Raw genomic sequence first — 22,088 nt, forward strand, 5'->3', positions numbered from 1 at the left:
CAGACCTGGGCCTCATTGTGCTAGTCGCTGTACAAATGCAGAGCAGAAAGATGGTCCCTGCCTCCAAGAGCTTAATATGTATTATGAAGAAGTGGAAAGAACATAACAATGGGAGGCAGGACTCCTGCATTCTATTCTCAGCTCTGCCAGGGACGTGAAGAAGTCACCTAACCACTCTGGGCTCTGGTGTACCCTTATGTAAAAACATATCCTAATAGTTATCCTACCTCACAGGAGGTGTTGTGAGGCTAAGTTGATGCATGTTAATAAAATGCACAAGAATCCTTGGCTAAGTGCCAGGTATTACTATTGTCGTGGTTGGCTCATATCTGATTTTTCACAGGCCGCTTGAAACAAAACAAGACCAAAAAAGCCCAAGCATTTTTTTCACATATGTATGAACCCCAGTTCTAAAAATTTTTGGCTCTTAAGGCAGTATTTCAATTAAAAATAGTAAATATTTTGATTGAATTCAAAGAATCTTTGCATAAGCAGCTTAACATTCTCTCTGCATATGTAAAAATGAAGATGTTTCCCTAGCAGCATTCCCGAGTATCTATCCAAAAAACCAAACCGAACCAAACCAAAACAACCAACAAAAAACACGCCATACATCCAAAATCAGCTGTGGAGGAAGGAAAAAAATGAACCGAGTGATTAAAAGCATAGTTCCACTGGCATCTCTTTGTTCTTGAGTTCAGGAATCTTTAATTGGTGCAGCACAATGCCCACAGGCAAGTTTCTGACAAAGCATTTCCTGTTCAGAAGAACATGCAAAGTCCATTAAGAGAGCAAGCGGACTGCGGAGAACTGATAGTCACGTAGGGGTATATATACGCTCCCTGTGTTTGTGGGTGGGGCCTCTCAGACAACTGGTGCACCAAGACAAGAATAATTCCCATCTACTTGCTCGTGGAAGACAAGTTTGTTTGGAGGCCAAACCAGATGAGGATTATCAGCACTAAGGAGTCAGTTTCCAGATGGCATCAAACAACTTTCGATTGTAATTTTGAAATCCTGGGAAACAATGACTTGAAAAAGGAATGTGTTCATGCAGTTGGGAACTGAAAGCTTCTAAACCACAATAAAGTCCATTCCCAGACTTCTTGTCCACTTACTTCACACTCATTGCATTCCATAGACAGTCTGAATCACAGGCAGCAGCCAGCTCCTATAAAGAAGACTATAGGAACATCATTAGATGTCCATCTGCTGGAAGACACTTGCCAAAAAAGGCCATATATTGACTTTTACTTGCTCAATTCACATAGAACCTCCACTTTCAAATTAAATGGATAACAACAACCACAGTACTTTTCACTTCTGGGACACCTTTCACTCTAGGGAGAGACACACTAATGAATTACACCTAACACGACTAGCTAGGGAGGCAGGTGAGTGTTATTGTCTGCATGACACAGATTGGTAAACTGAGACACACAGCAGTTAAGTGACTTGCCCAAGCTCATACAGGAAGTCACTGGCAAAAGTGAAAGTACAAAAAGAGTGCTAATTCCCAGTTCTCTGTGTTATCCACTAGACTGTACCACGTGTCAGCATGTAAAGCATGTAAACATAATGTTAAAATAAATCAAAAGTTTTCCTCCTCCCTAATAGCTCATTATATGCAGAGATGCTGCTAGGTTGCTTGTGCAAAGATTCTTTTAATTAAATCAAAATTGTTACTATTTTTAACTGAAATATTTCCCCAAAGGCCAAATGTATTAAATGCATGATAAAAAACCGGCATGCATGACCATGCCTGCAGTTACTATAAGTGCATATACAAAGCAGGTAAATGTATGAACAAATTGCTGCTTGGGTGAAATACATCACGTTGCACTGCACCCAGAAAGTGCCCTCTGCACTTGGCCCACATAGTGCCCCCTTCACCATGTAAGCCCTTAAGAAGGCGTGTGAGGCTTAGTCTACACTTTTAAACATTTCCCCACATAGTTAATGGGGGGGGGGATTTTTTTTTCTCCCTGACATTGCTATTAAGCCCTAGATGCAGTTATATTGGTATAAAAGTGCTTGTATCTGCATAGCTTATGTCCGTTCAGGGAATCCAGATAAGCTATGTTGGTATAAGCACTTTTATACCGATATCACTGCATCTACACTAGGAGGTCTCTGCTGGTTTAACTATACCAACATAGCTAAACTGCCAGCACCTTTAAGTGTAAATGAAGCCTAAGTGATGCACAGGGGCAATTTCTCCCTAGATGCCTCACTAGCTATTTGGGCATACAGCTCCTCTGATTGTCACATTGGCAATAATCACGAGCTTTGTGCATGTTTCTTACCTATGGACCAAAATCTCTGCCTTTTGAAAAAATTGAACCTAATGGCCATGTACTTCTGACCAGGCTACTGCAATCCACTGGCTGTAATTGTGTGGAGGATTTGTCCTCTTCCTTATGACCCCCAGCACACGAGGCTTTCATATATGTAATTGTTCTGCTAGTACATCCAGCTCTCACTCCCTTGAAATCAGTACCTTGCATTTTAGTGTTAATTTAACCAAATAATCAGTTAGTATCCAAGGCCTTATTCATAGCTCAACTGTATTGCCAGCTCTTGCCATTTTATCATGAGTTTTGCAATATTTCATGTTTTTCCAGGCCCCAGTGCCTAGAGTCAGATGATCAGCTTTTATTTGTTTTTTTTGTTTGTTTTAGGTAAGTTTCAAGCCTTTGTAGTTGTGGAACAAAACTTGGAAACATTACCGGCAAAGGTTCAGAAACCAAGAGGCAAATAAAAACAACCCCGACTATTACTTTTGAAATTGCATGATTTGTAGCCAATCTCATGATCATGTGGGGCATGACTGTTGATTCTTAAAGCGTTAGAAAGATGGGCCTTTTCTCTAATACAAATGAAGCCTTATGGATGACACATTTAAAATATAGTTTTCTTCCACCTGATAGTCATAATTTGTTTCACATAAAAACTTTTTTTTACTGACCACTCTGCTTAAAAAAAAAACAACTGGTGATGAATCATTTGAATTTTCCATCCATTTGTAAGTCCGTTTTCTTAAGAAAGCTCTCAAGGGTGAGAGCCCTTTTTCTGCCCAGAGCAGAAGCTGCTATGAGCTTACTCTCACAGATCGTTTTATAGGACCGCTTACTCACCAGTTCCGAGACATTTTTATGCTCTAATTTCGATGCTGTATGTTTACTAGAGAAACTTTAAACCCAGACTGACAAGTCTACTAGAAGAAACACTGTAGGGAAAATTTTGCATTGATGACCTGAAAGGTCTTTTACATCCCTGGCTTCAGTGATTTGAAAAAGCAAGCAGCCCATCTTGGGCCAACCCAGCAGCAGTCAGAGATGGGGGAGAAAATGACTGAACATCCTTACCCTGCTGATTTACATTGCAATAATTTGTAGCAGGCTGCTGACTTTCATACGCCTTTTTTCTCATTTTATAATATATTATTTTAAGGTTAACGAAGAAGAAGTAAGGGAAGGTAACAGGTAACCTAAAATATATAAATCATGGTGATGTGTCAGAATCAACAGTCCAAACCCCAATTTTGCAAGTGTTGAAATCTGGGTAAATCCAGATGCAAATTTCACAGATAGAGCCCATCTCTAGAAGGGGTCGCAACCAACCCCCTCCCCCAATACATCTTCAGGGGCATTCAAAATCAAAAACAAATTCTGGGTGTGTGCCTGCCTCTAATACACATACTACAGTCTCTCTGGTACATAAGAATGACCATACTGGGTCAGACCAAAGGTCCATCTAGCCCAGTGTCCTGTCTTCCGACAGTGGCCAATGCCAGGTGCCCCAGAGGGAATGAACAGAACAGGCAATCATCAAGTGATCCATCCCCTGTCACCCATTCCCACCTTCTGGCAAACAGAGACTAGGGACACCATCCCTGCCCATTCTGGCTAATGGTTCATTTCTGATCCCTGTTATAGTCTTAGCCATATTAAGTCTGTGGTCTCTGTGCTGTGTCTTCCAGAGGTCAGATAGAAATAACTTTGTTATCCCTGGCCTTGGGCTGGGTTTTAACCAGTTGTCTACTTTAGTCGTACAAGGAACATATCCTCAGCTGGTATAAATCAGCATAGCTCCACTGAAGTCTGTCCTAGGAATTTCACAAGCAATGCAGGGCTATGCTAATGTACACCAAGTATCTGACCAAATAGTCTCCATCTCACAGGAGGAGTCCTCTAAACCAACCGGTCCCTTAAGCTATGGCCCTGTACGGACTTTTAATTTTGAAACTCTAAAGCATGGGCCAAATTCTGTCTTCAGCTACATACACACAATTCCTATGGGGCAAAATCCTGGCCGAATTGAAGTTGATGAACGTTTTGTCATTGATTTCAACAGATCCAGGATTTCACCCAGGCATGTTAAAGGGTGCTCTATGTTTGCTGTTGAGGGCAGAATTTGCCCTTATACTAGCAGACTGCCTCAAAGCAAAATGCAAAGATTTGTAGTTTGCAGTCTCCACCAACCCATGTGCACATTTGCCTTTGTGCACACTTGTATATGCACTTTGAAGCACAGACAACAATATACACACGTGATTTTCACATGCCAATTCTACTAGAGCACATTAGCAGCTATCAAAGGGCACACAGTTTGCATGAATGGAAAATTGTGCACGCACCAGGGAAGACTGGGTTGAGGCCCTACTGAAAAATCCAAATTACTTGAAAGTTAATTGTACATCTGTGACAACTTAAACCGAATTATAATGCTTATCTTTGGACTAGTCCTGAATTAGCACGAAGACCCACGAACTTTGTATTTAATATGCACAAATTAATTTGGACCAGAGAAAGAAAAGCAATGAAATGGGAGGAGGGGGGAGTATAAACGTGTAATCACTCCCTTTGATCATTGCTACCAGAGTAATCTAGTCAAAGATTCCCAAAGTGTGGTTAGGTTTGGGTTGGTTTGGATTTTTTTTTTAATGATAAAACAACTTCATCATCCAAGAATGAATTGAATCGAATGTAGGACAAATAGTGAGACATATGAATAACTCTTATGACATTTGCAATGTCTCAATCTGTGCTGGTTTATTTAGGTGGTTTCTAAGCTTCTTTTGAAAGCGTGAGCATGACTAACTGAAGGGGAGACACTCCAGAAGGATGAGCCAGGAGCCAGTGGTAGAAGAGTTATGGCATTCAAAGCCTCCCTGGGTTAAATATCTGGTCATTATGAGCAATAATAGCACTGGTTATTTCACAAGAACTCCACTTTCCTGGGCAGCCTTTACCAGACTCACTAGCCACAGCGGTACGGGCCCACTGGAAAGGAAGCTGTCTGGTGCCCCAAATGTCTCATTTTAAATAGCACCAAATAATACCTAGGGCTAGTTCTGAGCATTTGTATCCTTCTGTTTGGCATTAATTCATAGACTATCAGGATTGGAAGGGACCTCAGGAGATCATCTAATCCAACCCCCTGCTCAAAGCAGGACCAATCCCCAGACAGATTTTTGCCCCACATCCCTAAGTGGCCCCCCTGAAAGATTGAACTCACAGCCCTGGGTTTAGCAGGCCAATGCTCAAACCACTGAGCTATCCCTCCCTATAGGAGGGCATAAGACTGACAAGTCTGTTTATTTGGATACATTAAAAAGCTCCAAAATGAGCCAAATTTTCAAATGTGGATGACCTAAGTAACATCCTCAACATTTGCCTTTGCACCCAATCTGCCCATAGATGTTGTATGAACACCTTCATTTCCAAACAGCCTTCAGAGGCACACAGCTGTCATTTATAATAACAAGGGTTGCCACGCAAAAAAGCAAGTGTTACTACAAGGCACCCACAGTTGAAAATTTGGTCCAGAATTTGTGTAAGTAAATAATTATCAGACTAGAACATGTTCCCTTGTGACATTGGAGAATATCTCCAGGCAGGTCTTTTGAAATGAAATAGTTACAGAAAAAATGTTTTGCATTAGCCCTATCCATTCCAGGTATAGATGAGACTGCAAAGTAGGGGGTGAGAAAATTTGTGTGGCTAAAATAAGAAGTGACCTGATTCCTCACTCAGATGCAGGCCAAATCAGAAAAGAACATGTAAAAGGAGGGGGGTTGGTTTTTAAGTTTTGTTCAGTTCCACACACACACACCAGTGCATCTACACTTTCTGAGGATGGATGTGCCATGTTATCACCAGAGAACCTGTCTCATGATATTACCATCCTGACCAGCAGGCATATCTGACCAGCTGTCACACAGGACTGCCTGGTCTTATGAAATGCCCAGCTCAGTGCTGGATATGCTAGAGGTCTCCCTCCATGGGAAAACTCAAAAGCTTAATTACTTATTTGTTAAAGGAAACTTCCTATAGTGTTTGGGATGTTGTTTTGTTTGTTTGTCTGGGTTTTTTTTTTAAATCATCCTATCAGATGTAATATTTATACTCCGGCCACACAGTTAGAGAGGGTGGTGTTAAATTAAGAACCCATCAAAGGCTCTCATTCTCCATTAAATTCTGTTATTTTTAGAGTAAGCTATACTCTATTTCTTTTATCCCTATTAAATTCTACAGCACTTTTCAATAAGGTCTGGATAGTTCAAATACGTATTCAGACTTCTCTGAACTGAATTTCTGAACTAGAGTTAGGTGCTAGCCCATATAGTTGAGTTCAAGACCTAGAGTTTCCCAAAACTCTGGGACGCAAACCCTCAAAGTTATTTAGCCTCCTAACTTACATAGATTTCAGCAGAAGTTAGAGCCTAAATACCTTTGAGGTCTGGACCTGGTGGTTCCAATCAAATGGTTTGGTTTGAATCAGTTCTTTCGGCTTCCCCATTTTGTCTGCCACTTAGGAAAACATCTTGGCTATTTAAAACCTTTGAAGAACGTGACTCTCTCAGCTAAAATGCTCAAGGAGGGTTTCCCCTGTGTGTTACATTCCACTAAACTTCTTATACTCGCGTGCATTCAGAGAAAGTACCCCAGCTCAGCAGTGCAAATAATCAAGTCTTTAATCGCAACTAGGCCATAATATTTACTAGCATGTCAACAATATTGTGGTGAGTAGAGCGAGACATTCATTTCCTTTATGTACGCAATGAGAGATACATGCAGTAGAAGGCTGGTTTATTACAGGAAATGTATGTTACTGCACACAGACACACTGCACACAGGCTGGCTTGGTTTAATTGGGATGATCTGAGGCCAAGGAGTTGGAGTTCTCAACCAAGGAAAGCATCTCCCCTCAGCCCTTGCAGCAGAGTTAACTTGTCTTTCCTCTTTATTTAGACTAAAAGATTGCGAAAGGGTTTTAAAAAGCTGAATTCTACAGTTTGCTGAAAGGCAGATGCACCAGTTATCTGGGGAGTCCCTGTCTGTGGCACCTAGACAAAAATGCCTTGGCAGGCCAACAAGCCAGGAAATTAATTTTCTTGTCTTCAGAACACAGTGCGCGCCATAGTGCCTGGATAGATTGAATTTGTTATGATAGCAAAACAAGTTCTATGGAAACCATTGTGAAACTTTGGAGGGACGCTGCCCAGGAGGCTTGGGGAAAGCCGTTTTTGTTTGTTGTGCTTGGCATCGCTTTGCTCTGGACGAATATGCTTTAATTTTGTCGGGGGACCCAAGAGAGCATTCCTCTTTTTCCATACCAAAAAGCCTGCCAAGCTGGCATTAACGTCCTCCTCTTTCCAGCTGCTCCTTTCCAAACACACTGTGCCTCCTAAAGATAGTCTTTACAGTGGCTGGGGCTGGTGGAAAACATGAAGCCTGCATGGATTAGCAAAGGAATTAATTTGGGCTGACAACCTGGGTTTCCCTCTATAAACAACAGTAGTGTTTTCATCTTCTGGACTGCACAGCAAACTTCACATCCCCTTCCTCCGCCTCCTCCCCCATATGCCTGCCCAGAGTTCAGCTGTGGTAAAAGGCACACTGCAAGGTTCTACCTCTAGGGGATGGAAAACAACATGAAATCAATGAGGCATTTTAAACCATCCCTGTTCTCAAAGGGTTGGGGGTTTTTTCACTCTGGTAAATAGAGGATGGGGTTTTTAGTTATTTTTTATTCCAGGTAAAAAGGAAATAAAATACCTCCTTTTATCACTGGTTTAGGGACCTTATAAGCATCCTGCACCATATACTTCTATAATTACCTTTTTTCTCTCACAGATGTCCTGTAAAGCATCATAAGCTAAACTCAGGGCTAACAGGATTTATGTTCAACCAGGATGTTCTGCTTCTCTGCTTTGTATAACATATAGAAATAGCTAGAGCTCACCTCAAGAGGGTTTTTCTGTAACCACTTTACCTTGTATTTTTCTGTACGTGGGGTAGCTAGATCTCTATTGTCTCTTTTACTCACTACCTACACGTGGTTATACATTGCAGCAACCCAAGAGCATAGGGTGAAAACGAGTCCCCGAAAATGAAATATCCCTGTTTCCAGGTACTTGGTGTTGGTTTTACAAAATAGGTGCTGGTTTTTGTAAACCAGCGATCTGAGCCTGTGCAGGTGACAGCAGACTGGCTAAACACCTATGCACCTTAAAGATCTCCAACCAGACTTGTCATATGTTCTCATCCTGTCTTCCCCGCAAAGCTAGTGAGCCCACCACAGAATGAGTTCCCCACTTCCAATTGCCAAAGCCCTTCTGTGAATACTTCCCTGACACCCCACATAAATCATCCCCTGCCCTGCCGCACCCAGCCACAGCCAATACTCTGATCAATTAACATAACTTTCTCAATATATGTATATCTCTAAGGGCTGTTCCACTGCTGCTCAGCATTGGGTGTATGTAGAAATCTCTAAGTGCCAATGAGGCAATCAAATCCCTTACAAAGTCATTCTTTGTATTAACACTGCAATTCAATATAAAAGATCAATTTTGTGTACAATCGTGGTACTTAAGTGTGCAAAGCAGGTGTGCAAATGCACTTACAGTTGTATGTGTAAAAATCAGGGTATATGAGTTCAGCTACTTGATGGGGGAATCACAAAAGGAATGAAGTCCTTGTCTAGTTTTAGGTTCCTATACCTACTTACTGGACAATGTGGAAAATCCCACCATATTTTCTATGGCCTGTGACGTCATTACTCCTTTACCTCTGGAAGCATAAAGCTATGCCATGGTACTTTGCCATTTCATTAATTCTTCATAGTTGTATTATGCCAGTACCCACATTATGCTGCCTTTTATAACTGTCCCTGCCCTTTAACAAAAGTTTGGGCTGGGGTTGATGGTGGTTGTGGTTGGAAGTGTGTCCTCCACAAGATTTTTACAAACTTGGCAGTGAGCACATCCTACCTAGAACTGCTTCACCTATCAATGTTTTTATTTTACTCTGAAAATGATGATTATAAACAAGGTGGCATCCCCTGTGCTGGTCAGGGTCCCCTTTCTCATAGAATCTGGAGACAGAAAAGACCTTCTACATCAGGGGTCGGCAGCCTTTCAGAAGTGCTGGGCCGAGTCTTCATTTATTCACTCTAATTTAAGGTTTCGCGTGCCAGTCATATATTTTAACATTTGTAGAAGGTTTCTTTCTATAAGTCTATAATATATAACTAAACTATTGCTGTATGTAAAGTAAATAAGGTTTTTAAAATGTTTAAGAAGCTGCATTTAAAATTAATTTAAAATGCAGAGCCCCCCCGGACCAGTGGCCAGGACCCGGGCAGTGTGAGTGCCACTGAAAATCAGCTCATGTGCCACCTTCGGCACATGTGCCATAGGTTGCCTACCCCTGTTCTATATCATCCAGTCCATCCTCTAGACTCTAATGTATGATTTTTTTCCTTCAATACATTGTCTAGTGTTTTGTCCAGTCTTTTTTTGAAGTCAGTTTTTGAAGGGAAAGAAGCAATGCAGACTAAGAGAGTCTTAACAGAAGAATGTAGCAAGGCAGGACACAAGATTTCACAGGCTGTTGCTTTAAGTAGGGCCATTGGCTGCCTGGGATTTTGCAGCTGGAAGAGGAAAACAAAGCCCAGCAGTTTTCCAAAATATCAACAGCTGGATGCAAATGACATTTAAAAAAAAAAAAGAAACTCTCTCATGTTACTCCTTGACCCGCAGCTGATGCTGCCCCAACACAGTGACACCCCCAGATCGCTTTGGGCACTGGGGGCACTAGATAAACAACCTGGAGATGGTTCTAGCTAACATTTATGGGTGTGGAAATGTAGCCACCTAAAAAAGTTTGCACTGTAACTTTTGACATGAAAATAGACATTCGGGGGTGGGAAGGGATGGGAGTTGATGTCTCCAAAACCTGGTGCTGACAGCATGTGGAGCCTTTCATAGGCAGGTCAGCAATTCAGAGGCAGACCAGGGGCAGCAGTGACCAGCAGTCATTACCAGCTGATGACCTTATATCCTTTAAAAAGGGGTGACTTACATGAAAAATAAACACTGAACTATTATTATTACAGTAGTGCCTATGGACCAACCAAGAATGGGCCCTCGTTGTGCTGTACAAACACAGAATAGGAGACAGCCCTTGTCCCAAAGAATCTAACTAAAGCTAATTGGCAGCCATCAGCTCCCTTGCTGAGCGGCTAATCACTGAATTGGCCATGGAGACTGACCTACTCTCTCACTCCTGAAGCAGGAGACTCGCAGTGCAATGGGGGAAAGCCTTCATTGCTGGTGCCCACTCTTTGCACACTAAAGATCCAGTGCAGCACAGCATTTATGCACATACTGAAAGCTGTGCTCCTTCATCAAAACACTTAAGCGTGTGCTTATCTTGAAGACAGCAGGACTTAAGGGCTTTACTGAATAGGGATGAAGTGCTGAATCAGGGCCTCAGTGGAGACAGTCTCTAGCGGCATCAGTCTGGCACTTTCCCCAGCAAAGAATCCCCTTCATTTTTATTCCTTGTAAATTAGCATTTTTGTCCCTCCTGAATCTTTTCTCTCCATGACTGGACACCTTGCTGCTGGCCCAAATAAGCGATCACATGACCAGGCAGGTAATTCCATCCCACAGGCTTGTTACTACTGGCTGCAAATAGATGCCAGGGAAGCATGCTATACTGTAGAATACCATTTGAGCCTGCATCCAGCCTACGTGTGTGGTGCATTACACAGCCAAGTCACCGGCAATCACACAAATTACGGGAGCTTGGTAGTTAGAATTTACAGCTGTTCTTCTGATTGATTTTGGCGTCCTTCCCCTCTGCACTAGCCTTGGGCTATGCATACCGGTAGTAGTCACCTATCAGATCAGTTTGCACAGCACACAGGCCCAAGGGCTCATGAACAAACTGACATGTTCAGGCCATGCCTTGCCACATCACAAAGCAGCACTGCCCCGTTGTGAGTACTGCATTATCATGACACAACGCAGCAACGTTCCATCAATAGCCTTCATCAAGATGCTGTTGCATTGAAACCATGAGGAGGCAACATCACCTCATGATTAATTAGCCAGGTCTGTGTACCTGCACTCACTATTGCCAACCCTTCACACCTCTGTTTATCCACTGTTTGTAATGACTCTTACAAACTGTTAGGGTAGCACTTCCATTGTTGTTGTGTATTGAGTGATGTGTTTGTCTGATTATACAGAGCAAGAGATATAGTATGAGCCAGACTTTGAAAAACTTTGAGGGCCTGATCCAGATAAGTGCCCATCACACATTAGGAGTTGAAATGACTTAGGCACCTAACTCCCATTGAAATCAATGACGTGCCCAGAAATCAAATGGAGTTAGGTGCCTAAATACTTTTGAGGATCTGGTCCTTAGTACCTGGCAGACGGCACTCAGCAACTTGCAGTATCATACCCCATAGGTGCTAATTTGTGCTTCTCATTTGTGTTCACAATTACTACAACAGCATGTGCAAACTAGGTGATTGGAAATAACTATATATGCAGTCGCCTGATTTTCTCATACAGCTGTGGACTGGGTGCACATATTAAGCATGAAATTGCATAGCTATAATTTTTGCAAAATCTGTCCCAATGTGCACAATGGATATTTGTTTACAAAAGAACTCAGAAGTTGGGAAATCCTAATTGGTGACAAATATTGATTTTGGGGGTGGGGAAGCCACATGCTTCTGAGCCTCAGAGTATCAATTTATATGAACAGAAACAAGATTCCTTTACAAACACAAAACATTTATTAAATCGGTTCATTTATTTATTTAGTCATTGCGAAAAAGATGAAGATCCAAAATGTTACTAATGTGTTGTTGAAGTGGGTGTATTTGTCTTTTGAGTATTTACACTAGGAAGAACTTTAGACTTGTTGGTTTGGAAAGGAATCTTGCTGTCCCCATAAGGGCACTTTGAAAGAGCAATGGTGACTTTGGTACGGTCTCAGGATTCACTATGAACATTTTTTATAGGTCTGTCTTCAGTTTGTTCCCCACTCTACAAAACAAACATTATTCCCATCTAACCTGCCTTCCCTGCAGAAGCACAGTGGACTGGAACAAATTATTAAACAATCAGTTTGTAAGCACCTACAGGATAATAGGGTGATAAGTAATACCCAGCATGGATTTGTCAAGAACAAATCATGCCAAACCAACCTAATTTCCTCCTTTGACAGGGTTACTGGCCTAGTGGATAGAGGGGAAGCAGTAGACGTGACTTATCTTGATTTTAGTAAAGCTTTTGTCACTGGCCCACATGACATTCTCATAAGCAAACTAGGGCAATGTGCTCTACATGGAATTACTATAAAGTGGGTGCACAACTGGTTGAAAAACCATACTCAAAGAATAGTTATTAATGGTTCCCCATCAAAGAGGGAGGTCACATCTAGTTGAGTACCATAGGAGTTTGTTCTGGGTTTGGTACAATTCAGTACTTTCCTCAGTCCTTTGAATAATGGAGTGGAGAAAATGCTTATAAACAGGGACATCATTTTAGAAAAATTCTTGGGGAAGGCCAAGTTGTGAGCATTTAGAATATTACATGTGATTATATTTTATCTTGCAAATTCTGGAGGTGGGGGAAGAGGACAAAAAGTGGAGCCTGTTGACCTATGAAAAGTGGGGAGGGGACAAACCAAGGTTGGGAGGAACTCCCCCTTCCCCACCAATAGTAAATGATGATCCTGCTTATAAAATCTGAGGATGACAGCAAGATGGGAGAGGTTGCAAGTACTTTGAAAGAGCAAAGAGTCCTGTGGCACCTTATAGACTAACAGACATTTTGGTGCATGAGCTTTCGTGGGTGAATACCCACTTCGGACATGCATCCGACGAAGTGGGTATTCACCCACGAAAGCTCATGCTCCAAAATATCTGTTAGTCTATAAGGTGCCACAGGTCTCTTTGCTGCTTTTACAGATCCAGACTAACATGGCTACCCCGCTGATACTTAAGTACTTTGAAGGACAGGATTAGAATTCAAAATGACCTAGACAAATTAGAGACTTGGTCTGAAATCAACAAGATGAAATTCAATAAAGACATGAGCACAGTGCTTCATTTAGGAAGGAAAAATTAACTGCACGAATACAAAAAAGGGGAATAACTGCTAGGTCGGAGTACTGCATAAAAGGATCTGGGGTTATAGTAGATCACAAATTGAATATGAGCCAACAATGTGTGCAGTTGGGAAAAAAAGGATAATATCTTTCTAGCGTGTATTAGCAGTAGTGTTGTATGTATGGCGTGGCAGGTAATTTTTCCATTCTATTCAGCACTGTTGAAGCCTGAGCTGGAGTACTGTATCCCATTTTGGGCACCTTTACTTTAAGAAAGATGTGGACAAATTGCTGAGAGTCCAGAGGACAGGAACAAAAAAGGATAAGAGGTTTAGAAAATCCAACCTATTAGGAAAGGTTAAAAAACTGGATATGTTTAGTCTTGAGAAAAGAAGCATGAGGGGGGAACCTGATAACAGACTGTGAATTCCCCATCATTGGAGGTTTTTAAGAACATGTTAGACAAACATCAGTCAAGGCATACGTGGTCCTGCATCAGCATGGGAGGATGGACTAGATGATCTTTTGCGTCCCTCCCAGCCCTACACCTCTCTGATTCTATGACTATACATATAATAGATAATTGTCTTTGGATGTACTCCATTCTCCAGTGAGGTCACGTCAGACATTACCAAGTGCTTTGATTTTAGAGAGGAGGGTGTTTTATTACTATAGAGTTCCAAAACCTGCACTGATTGGGTTGGAACTCACCCAGAATCATAGCTGTGGATGGGCAATATGCTTCTTGTAAAAACAAACATAAATTTGAATATATTCAATACAAGTTACAAATGCAGGGTCATAGGCTGGCCATGTATGCAAGTGCATAGAGCTGTAGATTGTCATACAGTTGACAATTACTGGACGCTTCTTAAATCATGCCCCTGAGATTCTATGATGAATACAGCTTTATTGGTCTTGCCTGTAGTACATGCGTATACACATAGCACAAAGTCTTGTATAGTTGTACAATTTGGAATGGCTCATTAAAACCGGAGACAGATTCTCTGGGGCAATCTCTTCTTTAGTTGTTCCAAAGTCTTGACCTAGAATCTGGAGGGGATGTCCCCAAAGCATTGAGTCTAGATTTTAAAAATAGTCTCAGGGCCCCATTGGTTTAAATTATTGATACTATTATGAGGTTGGGAATTACCCAACCTTATACTCTTGAGCCTGGTTCCCCTTACCAAAAATAAAATGATCTGTCTGCTACTGAACAATGAAGAGTTCAATGTAGTTTCTGGTAATTGGCACCTTTTTTTTCTTACTTAAAACAAAAGTTTTCTCACTAGCACAATTTACTCATACTGAAAGTTTTGACTCTTTGGATGATGGATGTAAATTTTTCTTATCTTCTCAGACTATTTGCTGGTAAAAGGTTTCAGACCTTATTTAGATGAGATGCAAATACAGATGTAGTGCTGGTTTCCTGTAGTCTTTAGTTTTTTTCTTGTAATTACAGTGTAGTTGGGTGAGTTTTAACAAGCTTCTACCATAAATACATCCTCTGGGTATGTCATATATTATAATACCTGCATGTGCATTGTACATGGTATCTTCACAACAAGGTTCTATTATGGATCATAACTCTCTTCCTAATATTAGTAGCCTAAAGCTCAAAATGTTCATCTTTTGGAGGGGGTGGGATTGTAATGGGAGTGGGATATATACACAAGAACAGATTTCATACAGTTTAAGGCTGAGATTTTCAAGGAACAGCTAAGGAAGTTAAGTGCCTAACTTCCACTGATTTTCAGGGAGAGCCGAATGCCTAATTCCTTTAAACCCTTTGAAAACCCCAGCCCATGGTGTGCAATTGTACGAGCAAAATGCAGCCCTCATTTGCACAAGCTATCACTAAGATTGCTTGTGAAAACTGAAACATGACACGCAGAAAGCTAATTGTATGCCTATTTTGTATGAAAATTTGGCCCATAATGTTTACATGCTCCTTATGTGCAATGGGGCAGTTCATTGAACTGTGACACCAAAGAATCGGCATCAAGCTTTACTGCAGATATGCTCCTGGAGAACGTTGGTTTGTCATCACAGGCCCAGAATAAAGGATAACTCAGCACGAGTAAGGGTGGCAGAATGTGGCCCAGTAAGTAGTTATGTGACTAAGTGGAAATCACCAGAAATGCTTTGGTGCTTTGGGATCGCAGGGGCCAGGACAGATTAGATTATTGCCTGTACATCTATTAAAAAAAAACTGTCTAAAAATAATTGTTTTGTTTCCCAGCCAATAAAATATATGTTCTAATAATTTGTTTGTAGCAGAAAAGTTAATAAGGAACAGCACTTAGAAGAAATAAGCAGTGGATTCTAATTTCTTACCATTAGTCATGAACATGCAGTTGCTACCTTTTTTTATTCCTATGCCATAATTATTTTCAATCAAAAGTGTCCTTTTCCCAGTCCATTTTTCCTTCTCGTTTTTAAAATGCTTCATTAAATGGCTACTATTACCTCCTACCAGATAGGTTAAGTCTAGGACTGTATGAATCTGCAGAATGACAAGTAAACTATAGTGGTTTAGTATGTGTGCTTTTCCTGCCAGTTCTTGCTATTTTAGAGGCATTGTGGTAACTACTAGACTTGCCTTAGCACTTAAGACAAGAGGTGTACATTACAGTAGCAAAAATTTATCACTAAATCCATTTTGGTTTTGCTGTTTTGAGTTTAAAAGTAAGATTTGTTAATAGCAAACAGCACAGCTTATCTCAACGTTTATTTAACAAGCTGATAGGGCTCAGAGTATCCACAAGTGGAAGCATGATTCACCACTGCATTACTCCAATTTACACCAGTGCAATGGGGTTACATCAGCCTAAAACAGGAGTGGCGATTCCTGGCCTGTGTTTTATGTCCCTTCTTTGGCTTCATTCCGTTTGCTGAAACACTTCTGTATTGCTTTAACCAGCCATTCTGGTTTAAGGAAATTAACTCCTTCCCCCACTTCTGTATACGTTTGTACATATTTATTAAGCAAGCAAGTGTACTACTTGGAATATTTCACTTGATCTCATCACATGTTAACTAAAACTAAACTCCATTTGCATAACTCAAACACATGTCCTTCTCTTACAATTTCAGCTAAAACACCCTGGCATCAAACAATTGCACAATGAAAGTCATATCTAAATATATGCAAATAGAAATAAAGTTTTTTTAAAACTTTGCTATTAGCTAATACAAATCAAATCCGTAAGGAGATGCTGGACTTCCACATCACACCAAATCCAATTCAGGTTTCCACTGGCAGCATATATTTTTTGAAGTGACAATTTACACTTCCAGAACTCCCACGTGAAGATTTCAAATCCCTTTCTGGCCCATCATGTAGGTCTTCCTAACTTATATAACGATTGAACAGACAAACAATCAAGCACTATAAATGGAATATTTATGCTCCTCATTCTTTGCATGACGTCTAGAGGTTTGATGTGATTAAGGAGTCTTGCTCCTTAATTATATAGGGCCTGATTGTGGTATAGAGTCTTACTCACACTGATTAGTACCTCACTCCACTGACTCATGGATTGGAACACCAGTGATGGTATTTGGTACCATACTGAACGTCTGTGTACAGGCTTGAGTACATGCAGGGCTGTAGACCACTCAGAAGAACAATGTGTTAATACCTAATGGCTTGTAGGAAAGGAGGGAAAGTACATGAAAGTTTTGCATGAAAGTGCATTTTCTTGATTTCCAGCTGACGCAAATTCTTCCTCCAGCTCAATGTGTAGGCAGAGTTTGTGCCTATCTTAGAATCTTCTGATGAGAAACCAATGATAAAATACTGTAATCCATCAAGCAAACAGGAAATCACACTTCTGAAGCAAAAATTGCTTTGCAATTGCAAATCAACAAACCTTCCCTTGCTGAGAAAAGTTAAGTGACAAGTTAACGTGTGCATCCTACAAACACTGCAGCACCAGTTATTCCCAGTTCATGGAGAAGCAATCTAGAATCCTTAATTCACTGACATCCAGTGGTCTTAAAAAGGGAAAACATTTCTATAACTGAAACCACCACAGATAACTCTTTATTATCATTTAAAACTCTTGACACCTCACTCTCCATAATGTGCTATCTTTGGGTGCTGTCCATAATGTGCTATCATATTAGCTATCTTTTCCCAGTGGAGACTTCAGGCTTTATAAATAACACCTCTCCCCCATTTGCTGTTTGTACTTGAGATTTCAGTCCTCTTATTGTGGGATCTTAATAAACTGGTTTCCACAGAATTAAATAACCAGTTTAACTGTGTGAAAGCCCTCTGGCCACAAAAGTATAATGACTTAACCGGTCACTTACAAACTCAGGTGTGACTTATTACTGATTTACAAGGCTGTAACTATTTGCCTGACGTGAAGTATGGCAAAACAGTAAAGGAACCCAACAACTATGCACACAGTTATAGGAATGGAGGCTGGGACCAATGCAAGTTTCAAATTAGCTACGCTCTGGCAAACAGCTCCATTTTTTCTCTCCTTATACATTCATTTTTTCCTTACTTCATTGAGAAGAAAATGCCTTTAAGGACCACTTTCCTGGCCCAGGCTGTTTGCTGTTTATGGTAGTATTCTGCATTTCTGGGTAGTAACTTTTGTCTGAGGATCTCAAAGATGAGTAAATGCAGAGACAGAGCTGTTAAGGTCCAAGTTTTCAGACATGTTATCTAATCTGAGTTGCCTTAATTTTTGGATGTCCAAACTGAAACATCTAAGGCCTGATTCTCAGAGGTACTGAGCACTAATACACCTCTACCCCGATATAACGCTGTCCTTGGGAGCCAAAAAATCTTACTGCATTATAGGTGAAACTGCGTTATATCGAACTTGCTTTGATCCGCCGGAGTGTGCAGGCCCCTCCTCCAGCCCCAGAGTGCTGCTTTACCGCGTTATATCCGAAGTCATGTTATATCGGGTCGCGTTATATCGGGGTAGAGGTGTAACTTGATTGAAGCTTATGCAAACTGCCCTGAGTACTTCAAGGTGGACATCTAAAGAAAGACTTAGACACTTAGGGCCAAATTCTCAAATGTATTTAGGTGCTTAAAGATGCAGAGAGGTGGCTCCAGGAGTTAGGCATCTAACCTGCGTAGGCAATTCTGAAAACCCAATTAGGTACTGGTCTGCATCTTTAGGCACCTCAGTACCTTAGAAAATCAGACCCTTAGTGGATACTTTAGAGCATGTTGGCCTCTGTGACTGGGCCAAAGCTACACGACAAGTTAGTGGCAAAGCTGAGAACCACGCGTAGGCGTGCTAGCAGCTAGTCTTGTGCTCTAACCACGAGGTAACACTTTTTAGTGACACATTTAAAGGTGAATTATTATAAAAGAGTTGAGGCCCAACTTCCCTGTCAGGAGGGACACTGACAATAATAGAAATATGCAAAATCCACTCTGGATTTCTAGGGTCATAATAATCAGTGATGTGAGCAAATTACTGAGCTGTCTAGAATTTTCCCTCAATACTTGTGATGCATTCTGCACACAGGAGATTTTGGGTTTGAAAGGAACAGACACATATTGTAATTTTTCACTCTACTCTCACAGACCTGCCCAACTTCCTGTTAAGAATTCTGGGTACAGTAGCACAACAGCCATTTTCTCTTCTTTATTCCTTACTTTGCAAGTAGCCCAATTGAAGTACGACAGCTAGAGGGTATTCAGAACATCCTGGACCAAATCCAGGCCCCCTGAACTCGATGGGAGTTTTGATATTAATCTAGGTGGAGCCAGGCTCTAGCCACAAGTGCAAATATTACTTCATTGCAGCGCAATGTTTTTAGATTCTGTTTTGCATCAGCTTTCTAGATGGTATGTGAGATTCCTGGAAAGATCTTGTTGGTTGGATGGGTTTTGAGTCCATTTAAACTGGGATCAAGATTGGGTACGGGGACAGAATTACCATTTACTTTTATATATCTAACGTGTTTCAAGAGTTTGCTCAATTAAATGACATTAACAACCTAGCCGGTTATGTGAGGGATGGTGGGAGAGAGAGGAAACACACAGCTAATGGAGAGGAGAAGTAGGAATGGGTCCAGGAGGGGTTCAAGTCTATTCTTTAAATCAGGGAGTGGAATTTTGTAACAGATGAATACATTAGGAGTAATTCAATGAGTAGGAGCTGAGTACCTCTTTCTAGATCCCAGAATGTATCTTTCATTCTGTTGTTTACATAACTAAGAAGTCCCCCTGTATTTTGTACCAGTGTAGCTTGCTGCGGCTTGGCTTCTTCCTCCTAATATATCTGAGTCTGTACCGTAGGAAGTTGATGTGCTCACATGTTCAAAGGATAGTTTTCCAAGACAGAGGGTATAACGTATTTCATGTACTGAATGGTAGGATCAAGCACATAATACGTGGCTGCATCATCTTAGGGAGCCAAGTAATACATTTCTGTTCTATATATAGCCAACTCAAATCTAACTGCAAAGATATTTCTGAATCTCAAAATTAGATTATTCTTGAAAGAGCATTTTTATTCCTTTAATACTATGATGATTTTTTAAAATCTCTGCACTGTGTTTAAATAGGAGCCAAAGGCTTTCACAATGAATTTAAAGGAAATCTAAAGATATCTGACAGATAAAAAGAAACTGTATAAAGTATGGCCATTTTATGAGAAAAAAGTTTTATCTCCTTTGTGGTTGAAACAAAGCTGTAACTTTCAGAATTTCTTTGCACATAACTTTCCTGTTCTTCACAGAAAATGCAAAAATCTAATGCATTTACATGGCCATCGGGTAATCTAAAAAAGGCTGAGATTAGATTTGACATATTTGTATCATGTTTCATTTAGGCCACTAAGATGATAATTATATGGAATTACTGTAAAAGGCAGTGACTAGTCTTTGACCTGGCTTATAAGACACATGAACCTCCTGTGCCTCAGAAATCTCAGATCAAATTATTGGCACGTCTCGTACAGTTTGAATCAAGGTAATTTATCAGGATAATTTTTAATATGCATTTTAGATAATAATATCAGTTAGTAAATGCAAACCCCCTCAGTAAAATAGAGTGCTGGATCTGAGCCAATAAAAGGTCAGCGGTTAAGTTCTGCCTTGTGTATTGTGTATGCCGAAATGTCCGTTTAGTAAACTAAGACACACAATGAAAGAGTAGCCGATAACGGTAACATTTGGCCTTATGAAATAGGCTGAAGGTTACAATTTTTTTCTCAAAAATGGTTTTGCAAATCTTTTTCAGAGCTGATAGATACACACCTTAGCTGGATACAAAACATTATATGAAACAGAATGACTGTGATCTTTGATCCAAGCAATCAAAGTAAAAGGTAATTAATATTTTTCTGCCTTTTCTCCAGCTGTGTGTTTTCTTAACCTTATACTTATTTGAAAACAAAATTAAAAATCCTGCCACTTTTAATTTGGCTTAAAAGCTTTTAAATCTTTTTTTTTAATTCCTCTTGCTTCCATTTTATATACGTTGTAGATTTCCTGAAATATCTGGGGCTTGGTGGGCAGGGAAAAGGCATTGGATTGTGCATGCTCTGTGTATAAGAATATTGACATTTACATGTGCTGCCTACCCTATGTCATTAGAACCCACAGTTCGCCTGGGTGTATCAAACTGTGTTCCTAGCAAACACGTCACTCTACAACTGTGAGGAAAGATCGTCCTCCCCACTCCTCACTGTGGGTCTCTTAAATGCAGTCAGTTCCTTAATGCATAGTCTGCACTTGTTTCACATGCAGAACCCCTGACAATGTCCATGAATAAGCAGGATTTCTTAACTGCAGCACAGAGAAGAGAGGGGAACTTGTCCTGCAACGCAGATTAGTTTCATCTCCTTTAGTGAGAATTTGGGGCCAGATCCTGCAGACCTCACCGTCACAGGACTCCACCTGGGCAAGAGAGTCCTCTCACTTGCCCTGGTTTTATGGCGGCATGGGTGCAATGATGTGACTAAGAATGACTTCTGGTTTATGCAGCTACATGACTCAATGCCCACCACAGCCAGTGAGAGTATTTTCTTTGATTTCAGTGATCATTGGGTAGGGACCTAAGTGAAAAGAGAATCAAGCTCACTTTCAGTGGCATCACATCCACTTAAATCAAGTCTGACTTTCGCCCACTGATTAGAATGGAGCATTGCTTGATTGAGAACTCCATGATTCCCACCCCCCTTTTTTATTTTTATCTTTTCTTGGATATTTCATTTGGCTCAAGCTTTTAAATTTATTTATCAAGACGGGGGTTGATTTTTTTTAAATGCATTTATTTATTAAACCTGTGACTTTATCATGTGCATGTAAACTTGGGATCTTGCATCGTCAGCCCATGACGTTAGTAGTAACAGTCCTTTTACTGTGAGGATGTTAACCAGCAAAAATACAAAAGCAGTCCTTGTGGTGCTGCTGGATAACATCCTCAGAGTAAAAGTGCTAGCAAATCCTTTAAGGCATCTGCTCTTTTTAAGTGGCTGGACTTGAATGTATATATGGGTACTACAGTTCCCACTAACTTCCCTGTTGCAATGGGTTTGGTGGGTGTTTTCTAAAATTCTTCCTTCTTCCCCCTTTTTATTTTTTTTAGGGATTTATTATTCATCTGTAAAAAGTGGCTCTGAGCAGAAGCCTGGCACAAAAGAGTTTCGCAAATCAGAGTTTTGACCCTGTTTT

At 40.7% G+C, this 22,088-nt stretch overlaps 1 protein-coding gene across 2 annotated transcripts in view; it reads left to right on the forward strand.

Moving 5' to 3' along the window:
- The window catches only part of NFATC2 (nuclear factor of activated T cells 2), a 103,979-nt gene that overhangs the window by 74,459 nt on the left and 7,432 nt on the right, over positions 1–22,088 (forward strand). The window contains exon 10 of one of the 2 annotated variants that reach the window (XM_044986048.1): positions 20,653–20,740. The exons of the other annotated variant lie outside the window; for it this stretch is intronic. Coding sequence (XP_044841983.1) covers positions 20,653–20,696 — 44 coding nt within the window. The 3' untranslated portion in view covers positions 20,697–20,740. The remainder of the gene's footprint in view (positions 1–20,652; positions 20,741–22,088) is intronic. 2 annotated transcript variants of the gene reach the window in all.

The sequence above is a fragment of the Mauremys mutica genome, chromosome 13 (genome assembly GCF_020497125.1).
Source record: "Mauremys mutica isolate MM-2020 ecotype Southern chromosome 13, ASM2049712v1, whole genome shotgun sequence".
Lineage (NCBI taxonomy): Eukaryota > Metazoa > Chordata > Testudines > Geoemydidae > Mauremys > Mauremys mutica.